Below are 12,035 nucleotides of genomic sequence, written 5' to 3' on the forward strand. Positions count from 1 at the left end.
CCATTTCATGAAGTGAAGGAGTTTTTCCTTCTATAAAACAGCTGCGGGCAGCAGATACCGTGAGAGTCCTGGACATGAATTCATAGATCAAGGCAGACTGGTTTACTCTCCTGTTTTGCCAATCCGGTGCTTAAACAAAGGCAAGGCAAGTTTATTTATATAGCACTTTTCAACACAAGGCAATTCAAAGTGCTTTACAAAAAAATGAAAGACATTAAGAAAATGGCATTTAAAATCAGTCATTAAAAAGAAAAGCTAATAAAATAAACATATAGCTCTACACCCCTGGCCGACATGTCCTTAAAATGAAGTCCGAGTTTGAAATATATCTCAAATAATGTATGCACTGCCATTTCCCCACATAAACATAACAGTCTGCAATCAAACGGTTGTCTCCTGTGCGCTCCTCTTCCTACTTGGTGCACCGGTAACTTTCTCGTGCGCACAAGAGGCTGAGACCAGGCTGAGCCGCCGAATCCCTCGGAACATCATAAAAGCCATTTTCAATGGTTATCTCGTGAAAGATTAACTAGCCTACTGGATGAAATAATATATATTATATATAATATATAATAATATATATATTACGATAAACTCACAGCTATTTCACGGCCCGGCAGTAACACCTCCGGGAAACCCCTGCTCTAGATGATAAGAAAGGAGGTTTCAAACTATAACCTCCTTTTAGCTTAGGAACCACTGGACCTCCCTCACCGAAAGGAGAGGGGAAAATGCTGCCCCACAATGCCTTGCGGCCGCAGCATTTGCCGTCCCACAACAGTCGGCCGTTCACGGAAACAACCGATTATGACCGAGAAATTATATCATGAAAGTTACGGTGCCATATAACCACTACAATCCAATGTGTCTTTAAACAGAGCTACCACTCCCTCCAAAAAAAGAGAACTGCAAACACTGAAGGAACCTGCCCTGGAAATGCTGTGAGTACACACACACACACACACACACACACACACACACACACACACACACACACACACACACACACACACACACACACACACACACACACACACACACACACTTTGGGGAAATAGTCGAATTGCGATTTTTTTCTGACAGATATATATATACATACAGGTGCATCTAAAAAAAATTGAATATTGTGGAAAAGTTAATTAATTTCATCAATTCAGGCATAAAAATCACTCACCTTTTTTTTCATAGGCTATAAACGGAGGTGGTATAAGTATAGATCTTGTACTTGAGTAAAAGTAGAAGTACTCAGATCTTGTACTTGATTTAAAAGCAGAAATACTCAGATCTTGTACTTGAGTAAAAGTAGAAGTACTCAGATCTTGTACTTGATTTAAAAGCAGAAATACTCAGATCTTGTACTTGATTAAAAGTAGAAGTACTCAGATCTTGTACTTGATTAAAAGCAGAAATACTCAGATCTTGTACTTGAGTAAAAGTAGAAGTACTCAGGTCTTGTACTTGAGTAAAAGTAGAAGTACCAAAGTGTAGGAAGGAATACTCTGTTAGTAAAAGTACTGCATTCAAAATGTTCCTCAAGTAAAAGTAGAAAAGTATTCTCATCAAAATATAGTGAAAGTAGCGACAGTAAAAGTAGTCGTTGTGCAGATTGGTCCATTTCAGAATAATATATATGATATGTTTTATAATGATTGATCGTGAAAGTGTTCTCAAAGCTGGTAAAGGTACAGCTAGTTTGAATGACTTTGTATACTGCAGGGTAGCTTGTGGATTTACTCCAGGTGGAAATAAAGTCTGATTTAACACTTGATTAGATTTCACATCATTCATCCACATCTGTAAAGTAACTAAAGGTATTAATACATGTAGTGGAGTCAAAGTACACCATTTACCTCTGAACTGTAGAGGAGAAGAACAACAAAGTAGCAAAACATTGAAATACAATAAAGTACAAGTACAAGTATCTCAACATTTTACCCAAGTATAGTACTTGAGTTTATGAATTTAGTTACTTTACACCAGATGCCATAAAGATAGAAAGACTAAGCCTTGCACAGAGGCATGACAATAGATTTTCAAAATGCTCAACAGTGCTGCCAAAATTATAAACTGACTGCTACACAATTCAAATAAATGCTTTTATATATTTCTATTTGATGTGACTCTTTAGCGTTTCTGTTATTATTAACACTGCTGCTTTAGTTGTTTTGACTGCTAAAATCCTCTGTTATTCCTAATTTTAAAGCCGATATTCCGTGGGGTCGGGGGGCTCGGATCCTTGTCACCTTTTCCATACCTGATGAGTTTGCATCCCTGATAATACTTAGTAAGGAGGCCATAATATTTTTGACTCATGGCTGAAGTTAAGTTTCTCCAGCTCTCCCCAGGTTGGCAAAAAAAATGCATCTCAAAATACATCAGATTGATGCTTTAAAATATGGAATATTCAACATTTTCTTCCGGGGGAGCAAGCCCCCGGACCCCCCTAGAAAGATAATGTACTTCTCACCTTTTTCACCCCTGACCCGTTTTCATGCCTGATGTATACATATAGTGTTTCCATAGATAATATATACACACACCTACCTACCTGCAGGTCTTTCTCTCTGACCCAGTTCATTAAATAAAATATAATACACACACTCTTCACTGATTGTACATGAACGCATTGTAATTAGAGCTGCAACAACTAATCGACTTAATCGGTTAAAATCGACCAAATTAGTTGCCAACTAATTCAGTCGTCGATTCGTTGGTGACGTCATCACGTGTGTTGAGCTCCAACAAGCCGTTTAGGACAGTGACATATGAATACACATGCTATATACAGAGATGCTGTATGAGAAACCAATGTGAGTTTGGAAAATTGCACAATATAAATCTATTCTAGTATACCTCAACAATGGAATTATGATCCGTAGAAATAGCCATCACAGTGGGACCTTTAAGTATTATTATGGAAGAATTACTATTCTTGTGGTACTACTGCCTTATTAGGCCCATATTGAGCAGAGCATATTAAGACCAAAACTCATGTCCAACAACTTCCTTACTTGCAATAAATAAGCACTAATTACAGGGTTATTGAGGAAAAACTCAACTAATGGCTTATTACTTGTAGAATACGGTCATGTAGAATAAGGCATTAATAAGTGTTTTATAATGACTAAAAAAGAGCCAACATACTGCTAATATGCATGTTAATTAACAACTAGAGAATGCAATTCCTGAAGAAATTGCTAGTGGGAATGCTTTATGCTGAAAAGCTGACGCTGAATTGCAATGCTGAAATGTAATGTGTTAGAAGAAAGTGAATTTAGATTGAAATGATACATCAGGGTGTTCGCGGGGTCTTAAAAAGTATTAAAAGTTGATAAATCAATTTAGCGAAAATGAAGGCTATTAAAAAGTATTAAACGGCATTTTCCAAGGTATTAAGAAGGTCCACAGCAACGACAACATGAAACACCCTTTAATTTACTGAAACAACATGTCAGGAAACCCCCTCAAGGCGGCCCCATGCATAGCGTGCCATAAAATGCTGCTTCTTATTTTAAGTTTCGTTGCCTTGCTCCGCTCTGGGGGGGGACTTTTTTGCGTTTGCGTTTTACTGTATGAGGCCCCTCGTGGGCCGGGGTCTAAGCCAAACTATATCCGGTCACAGAGATCTGCTATTTTAAAGTAAGGTCAACACATATCGACCCTAAATATAGTCTATATTAAGAACGAGAAAAGTCTTGACATATATATTGTTTTTTGTAAACATATGACAAATGTGTGATGGTGATGACGTCAGAGCATCGTCCTATGTGCCGGGCTTAGCCCCGGACAGCCCCAGCCCAATTGAACCCCTGGGTATTTGTGAGGGAGCTCCTATATGGCATTACCCCGCTGAAGCTCACCAAAGTTTAATATATTTCATAGTTCAAAGTTTTGTCAATTGTTTTGTTTATTGGTCAAATACTGGTTTCTACTGGTTTCTGAGGAGTTTTACTGGAATGAAAGAGCACAGAGTACAGAAGCATCAAAGCAGCATGCTGCATTAAACCTGACCTTCACAGAGAGGTTGAAGTTCATGTGGAGAGGAGGCTTCAGTAGTCTGTCTGCACTCTGTTTAGTTGTGCTATCTTACAATCAATATAGTCAATGTGAGGTAAAGTGTGTCGCCAATGTAACCGGTTAGAACTCGAAGTTGCGATGAGGTCTTAAAATGTATGGAAAGGGTCTTAAAAAAGGTCTTAAAAGGTATTAAATTTGACTTCAGGATTCCTGCATATACCCTGTACATGAACACTGGGGGCTTGAATGTGTGATGAGAGAAGAAAAGTAAGTAAAAAGGCTTGGAAAAGCAGCAGAATATTTGAACTGCAAACTTTTGAACTAACTTGATGGCGAATTATTTGTCGCCATGGCAACGGCATTTGATGACACCGCATAATACGCTTAGATGTGTTGATGGCTGCATCGTTACCAAACCTGTGACGTTTTGGGCCATTTCTAGCATTTGAACTGAAGTTGTGAGAAAACCGTGTTTCATAGTGAGCATTTTGTTGCCAAGGCAACGGCATTTGAAGAAATCTTAAAACTGTCAAATGTCTTCATGGCTGGACTGTTAGCACACATGTGAAGTTTGAGCACTTTTTGACCATTCTCATAGGAGTTATAGCAATATCGTGTTTTACGGCGAGGGTGCCATGGCAACAGCTTTTGAGGAAAACTCATTAATGGCACAGACATGTTGAAGGCTGGTCCATTAACCATTATCTGATGTCTGCTGCTCTGAGCATGTCAGTTAGAGTTATGACATCGTGTTCCATGACACAGGTGTTTATATTTGAGCTAACGAAGTGTCCAGAGATCAAAGGTTTCCATGGTGATGATGTGCAGATGATACGAGAACCAAAACCAGGGATTGACATTAAATATTTAGAAATTCACATATTTTCTTGTCAAAGACTTGTATTTACATAACATAGTGGGAAGCTGCCCCATTATGTAGGAATTATATAAATAAATGTGGCAAAGGCTCCAATTTATTGAACAACACATTTGTAACAGGTTTGTTAATTGACCAACAGTTGGAAGATTGAAAATGGGATTATTATTATTAGGATTATTTGTAGGTCATTGAAAAGTAGAATCATTTAGAAAGATGTGAACATTGAAGTTTCTATTTTAGAAAAGCTGACACTGTAGTGCATCGCTGGTTTTAAAAGTGGTTTATAAAAGTCATGTTTAAAGATGTGCAATACTTAACACGTTTATAAAGATCCTCTGAGTGTGTCATTAATTAGCTGATAAAATGTTGGGGATAAACATCTTGACATATTGACTACAAGAGCTTGAATCAAACAAGCAACCTTGTATTTGAAAGATTAACTCACATAGCAACAGTCGCACCTGGTGTGGCTGAGTACTTTAAAGGGTTCATGAATAGAGGGGACTTGAATGTGAAATAAGAACAAGAAATTTGTCAATTTCTGACAACGTGATTCGTTCAGATGCGTCACGTGGTGTGCTAAAACACTTCCTGGTTAGCTTTCCGCTAGAAATTGAAATCTCAAAATGGCAAAAGAACGGCGAAAAAAACGTTCACAGAGAAGACGACAACAATTGTCACTTGCACGAAGCAAGGTTATACAAAAAACAAATGACCTCGAACTAGTGTTGCACGGTGTACCGATACTTGAAAGGTACCGCGATACCCTGCCGTTAAAAACGGTACGATTCCTCCGTTTCATTAGTATCGGTACTTTAAGAATGACGGGGAAAAGTACTCCCGTGAAAAAGCGCCGTTTTAATAAGAGCCGTGTGTGTTCAGCGCTCTGGTTCCACTCCCTGCACTGCAGCTGTGCCTGCAGTCCCGCTCCTCTCAAGCACGCTCTAAGTCCCTCCCCTCTCTCGTGCACGCGGCCACGCGCTAGCTGCCAGAGCATGTGAGAAAACGAGAAGCATGGCTGCAAGTGGGAGTGCAACTGCCGCTGCGCCTCGGCTTGTTGACAAAAAAGACGCCAGAAGTCTGTGAACGGGCCGTTCAGGTGTTCAGAGCAGAGCTCCCTGTCGGAGCGCAGAGCGTGATGTGCACTGAAAAGTGTTTCTGTCGCAATATTATCGTTGAGCAAACTTAACTAGCAAACTAGCATCACTATCTGCTAACGTTAGCTTTAGCCTTCGTTTTCTATTAGTTTTTTTCATAGGCTATAAACGGAGGTGGTATAAGTATATATCTTGTACTTGAGTAAAAGTAGAAGTACCCAGGTCTTGTACTTGAGTTAAAGTAGAAGTACCAGAATGTAGGAACAATCCTGCAATCAAAATTTTCCCAAATAAAAGTACAAAAGTATTATCATCAAAATATAGTTAAAGTAGCGACAGTAAAAGTAGAAGTACTCAGGTCTTGTACTAGAAGCACCAGAGTGTAGGAATACTCTGTTACAGTAAAAGTACTGCATTCAAAATGTTCCTCAAGTAAAAGTATTAAAGTAGCGACAGTAAAAGTAGTCATTGTTTGATTGGTCCATTTCAGAATAATATATATGATATGTTTTATAATGATTGATCATGAAAGTGTTCTCAAAACTGGTGAAGGTGCAGCTAGTCTGAATGCCTTTGTAGACTGCAGGGTAGCTGGTGGATTTACTCCAGGTGGAACTACAGTCTGATTTAACACTCGGTTATATTTCACATCATTCATCCAGATCTGTGAAGTAACTAAAGGGATTAATACATGTAGTGGAGTAAAAGTACACCATGTACCTCTGAACTGTAGTGGATTAGAAGTACAAAGTAGCAAAAGAAACATTGAAATACTTAAATAAAGTACAAGTATCTCAAAATTGTACCCAAGTAGTACTTGAGTTTATGGACTTAGTTACTTTACACCAGTGGCTATAAAGATAGAAAGACTAAGCCTTGCACAGAGGCATGAAAATACATTTTCAAAATGCTCAACAGTGCTGCCAAAATGTTAAACTCACTGCTACACAATTAAAATAAATGCTTTTATATATATTTATATTAGATGTGACTCTTTGGCGTTTCTGTTATTATTACCTGCTACTTTAGTTGTTCTGGCTGCTAAAATCATCTGTTATTCCTAATTGTAAAGCCGATATTCCGTGGGGTCGGGGGCTCGGATCCTTGTCACCTTTTTCATACCTGATGAGTTTGCATCCCTGATAATATTTAAGATGTTTCCCTTTTTTTAAGAAACGTATCGAAAAAGAATCGGAATCGCAATTCTTGACTTGGTATCGGTATCGAAACCAAAATGTTGGTATCGTGACAACACTACCTCGAACATGACATACCTTCACGGAGTGGGTTGATGCGCAAGCTGTCATCCAAAGAACAGTAGGGTTTAGCTAGCGCCACACTGTAATCTTTAAAGGTCGTTTTCTCAAAATGAGTTTTTTCTCCTCCTCTGTGTCCGAAATGTCCACTTCAGTATCACGTACATACACCAAATCTTCCAGTTATATTCCTATCAATATTATGAAGGCTTTTACTGACGGGTTTGTTCATATATCATTCATAGCCTGATTTATATAACATTATATACCAAAATCCCTTCTGTAAAAGCCTTAGATACTAATATGACTACAAAATGAAACAATAATTTTGAACCTGGCTTTATCCAAAGTTCAGATTTCGGTTCCTGAAATGTGTTAAAATATGTCTCAGGAATGTAGGGTTTGGGAATTGGCAGGTTTAAAAGAAAATATGACGGGGCTCGACATTAACGACTGCCCGATGGCCCGAGGCAATCGAGTATTTAGCTCGGGCAATGAAGCCTCACCTGCTGGTTGCCCGATCGGGCAATCTATTATGGCAATTGTGGAGACGTGTAAGTGCCTGACACAGGGTTCCCGCGGGGTCTTAAAAAGTCTTACATTTGATAATCTGAATTTAAGGCCTTAAAAAGGTCTTGAATATGACCAAAAAAATAAGAAAGGTCTTAAATATGATTTAGAAGGTCTTAAAAATGATGGGATTTGAAAGGTACTTCTGTGTTGCGAACGCGTCTAAAATGTGTTTTGGGGGAAATGTCTGGGCTGCAAAGTAACCAGTACGGTAATAGCCTTTCAGTTCCCCCCAACAATTTGTATTGAAATAAATCAACATGGAACCAGTAATCACTAACTTTGTTTCCCCCGGCCCCTTATCGGAGAACACCCAGCTAGTAACCTAGCAACCAAGCTTCAGCTAGCGGCCGTCAGAAACTCATGTCTCTTCGAATCTACTTACAAATAAATATGGGGAAGTGTAAGTTCAACCGTATTTGGTTGGAAAACCTCAAATGTAGTGCTTGGTTGAAACCAGTGGAGGGAACGTGTTTGAACCCGCTGCACCTTTTGCAAAATAAATTAGTGTTTTTTTTAATCGATTATCAAATTAGTCATTCGTTGCAGCCCTAATCGTAATTAGGGATGTCCCGATCACCTTTTTTTGCTCCCGATCCGATTCCGATCATTTGATTTTGACAATCTGCCGATACCGATTTTTCCCGATATTTATGCAATGCATTAAGAGGGAAAAAAAAGGTAACAGATAACGGCTGGTCATCCAACGCGATGAATTCAGCTATCTTGGCTGTTATTTTTTTGGCCTTTTCACTGTTCTGGGGCAGTTTCTCTTTCCTTTTAAAAGTCTCTGAAAGTGTCGGTTGTTTCAGTGCCGTTATCTGAGTGGCTGCTGTGTACTCGTCGTGTTGTTGTTGGTGTTTGTTTCTCAGGTAGCGTATTAGATTGGTCGTGTTGAACGTAGCTCTGTTCTTTCCACCACGCGGAACCTCCGCCTTGCAAACATTGCATCTGGCTGTTACACTGCCTTCGCTTTCAATTTTATAATACTTCCAAACTCCTGACATTTTCTCTGTCCCGACTCCCGAGTCACCAGCTGAACGTAGCCTCTCGTTAGCTTACTGCTACTATAAGACACTGCGCCCACTCTGTTGCCAGATTTGAGAGAAATAAGCAACCAGGGGGGTATACTGCGAAGCAGGATTTTCGCTTAGCCGGCTAAATTCAGGGGAAACTCCGGCTTTCCGGTCATCCGAAGCTGGTTCTCTTTTTAGCAGGCTAGATCTCCATGGTAATATATGCTAAGCAGCTAACCTGGTCGGGACCAGGTTAGGTTGCAGGCTAAGAGCTCAACTCAGTGAAAGCACCGCCTGCTGACCAATCAGAGCTCAGTGTGCGGAGTTTAAAGCGATCAAGTCATATTACAGGAGAAAGGAAATACAGAAAAACTGCCGTCGCAGGAAAGACGGCCGGCAAAAATCACCGACTGTGTGAACGTGAACATTAATAGAATATCACCTCCCATCTTCAGAGCAATCTGACTATTATAACATTAGCGTTAAGAAAGCTTACTTAAATATCGGCCACAACATAAGTAGGCCTAACCGGATCAGAGTACATTAAGTACAGTCCGCGGCATATCACTTCATAATGTATCATATCTCTCCTTATCTGAGTCAGCTGAGCCGTATCTGGCCGTGCAACACTCAGTGTCACATACTGTATGCAGAAGTATTATTTTAAGCAACACATAAGTTGACGAAACACTCGAGACAAATGTAATTGAAGTCAGATCGTGTTTTAGACGGGGCAGTGATATCATAAACCTGTTAATGTACGCATTCAAACACTTTTTCTTTTACCAGCTGTATTCACCTTGCAGGTGCAGCTATGTGGCTTTTATCCTGGATAAAGTGTTTAAGTCATGGATGTTTAAAGTTTAACTTCTTCATTTTTGACTAGTATTAAAGTTCACTTTTCATTCAGGAAGTATGACGCTGCGCTGTCAGTGCGCTTCTCCATGTTTGTGATTGGTCGAATGCTCCAAATACCACCACTTTCATGTGAACGCGCACCTAACTAGATAGGACACGGCTGGCTTGAGCGATCCACTTGATAACCAGCGTCGTAGTACAGTTTAGCGAGAGCGCCTATGTTTTGGATTAAGCCAACCGGCTAACTCAAACATATCCAGGTTAGGTTGAACCAGGTTCGTAGCATAGGCCCCTGGTATATGAAAACAAGCCCAAAGAAAGCAACACATGCATGATGTTGTGTAATTTTAAACCAAAACTAAGTCCTCAGCATGACTTTAAGACGTGAACATGGTCATTTTTGTTTTGTTACATTAAATAAAATAATAAAAATATTTTATAAAAAGAAATCCCGATCCCCGATTTTTTTTCTCCGATCTTTTGAAAATCACGTGATCGGCTCCGATCCCCGATCACGTGATCGGATCGGGACATCTCTAATCGTAATGCAAACACACACATGGTGGTGCGTTCACTGGTCGTAGGATATAGAAGCAGTTTTTCTTTACGGTAGGATTTAATAAACGGAACTCTGCAGGACGCCTCGTAAGTAATTGATTCGAAACTTAAAGAGCGTGACGAGCCTTTAGAAACTAACCAGGCAAGCAATAAATACAGCGTGTTGACTAGTGTTAATTTCGTCAGCTATTTTTTTATTTAGTTTTAGTCTTAGTCCTGTGTTAAATTTCCTTTTTTAGTTTTAGTCATATTTAGTCACCTTCATCCTGTTTTTATTTAGTAAAGTTTTAGTCGACTAAAAGTCTGAGCATTTTAGACTTATTTTAGTCGACTAAAACAGTAAACATTTTAGTCAAGATTTAGTCGACTAAAAGTCTGAGCATTTTAGTCTTATTTTAGTCAAAGAAAACTAATTATTTTTGTCTACTTTTTGTCAATGAAAACTGTTGAGTCTTTTTTAGTCATCAGATTATATAGAACATTTCAGTCAAACTAGTCTAGCCAAAACCAATAATTTGTCATTTTAGTATATATAAATAATAGGGCTGTCAGTCGATTAAAATATTTAATCGCGATTAATCGCATGATTGTCCATAGTTAATCGCGATTAATCGCAAATTAATCGCACATTTTTTATCTGTTCTAAATGTACCTTAGAGGAATATTTTTCAAGTTTTTAATACTCTTATCAACATATGAGTGGACAAATATGTGTTATGCTAATGTTTATTATCATTTGAACAATGACAAATATTCTCATGAATATTTGTCATTGTTCAAATGATAACAACCTGGAACCTCTCTCATTCAATACAATGTGTGTGTGTGTGTGTGTGTGTGTGTGTGTGTGTGTGTGTGTGTGTGTGTGTGTGTGTGTGTGTGTGTGTGTGTGTGTGTGTGTGTGTGTGTGTGTGTGTGTGTGTGTGTGTGTGTGTGTGTGTGTGTGTGTGTGTGTGTGTGTGTGTGTGTGTGTGTGTGTGTGTGTGTGTGTGTGTGTGTGTGTGTGTGTGTGTGTGTGTGTGTGTGTGTGTGTGTGTGTGTGTGTGTGTGTGTGTGTGTGTGTGTGTGTGTGTGTGTGTGTGTGTGTGTGTGTGTGTGTGTGTGTGTCACGCTGCAATCATGAGTGTGCTGACTTCTCGTACAATGACCCGCTGTCTGGCTTCCTGCATAAAGTCAAGTGCTCGGCGCAGTTGTGTGGATAGGGTGCTCCTCTGTTTTCATTTAAACAGCTCCTTATATCCGTTAGCGCAGCTAGCTAGCACCAGATGCTAACAACAACAATAGCCGCGTTCACACTGCGGTACGGTAATGCACGTAAGGTCTCTCTCTCGCTCGCTCGGGCCACACAGACACACACACCCTCCCGATGGCCAGTCGGTGCCTGCCGGTGAGCGTGGAAGTGTGGTCTGCCACAAGCGGGCGGCAGGAGAGGGGCTGTCAGCAGCATCAGCTTGTAGATGGTATTTTAAACTCGATGGACAAAAAATACACATGCGTTAATCGCGTTAAAATAATTAGTGGCGTTATTTTTTTTTGCGTTGACGCGTTATTAACGCGTTATTAACGCGTTATTAACGCGTTATTAACGCGTTATTAACGCGTTATTAACGCGTTATTAACGCGTTATTAACGCGTTATTAACGCGTTATTAACGCGTTATTAACGCGTTAACTTGACAGCCCTAATAAATAAATAAGATTATATCTTGTCCTTATTTGATGAAAAACACAGGTTGATTAGAAAGCAGCTTTGCAGAGAGTATTATGGTCAGGTTTGTGGTGTT

The 12,035-nt window shown here is 39.5% G+C and overlaps 1 protein-coding gene across 3 annotated transcripts in view; it reads left to right on the forward strand.

The window, feature by feature from the left end:
• The window catches only part of orc1 (origin recognition complex, subunit 1), an 85,110-nt gene that overhangs the window by 13,026 nt on the left and 60,049 nt on the right, over positions 1-12,035 (forward strand). For 2 of the 3 annotated variants that reach the window (XM_034082025.2, XM_034082026.2), the window contains exon 6: positions 879-941. The exons of the other annotated variant lie outside the window; for it this stretch is intronic. In XM_034082025.2, coding sequence (XP_033937916.1) covers positions 879-941 — 63 coding nt within the window. The remainder of the gene's footprint in view (positions 1-878; positions 942-12,035) is intronic. 3 annotated transcript variants of the gene reach the window in all.

The sequence above is a fragment of the Pseudochaenichthys georgianus genome, chromosome 4 (assembly GCF_902827115.2).
Source record: "Pseudochaenichthys georgianus chromosome 4, fPseGeo1.2, whole genome shotgun sequence".
NCBI classification, from domain to species: domain Eukaryota; kingdom Metazoa; phylum Chordata; class Actinopteri; order Perciformes; family Channichthyidae; genus Pseudochaenichthys; species Pseudochaenichthys georgianus.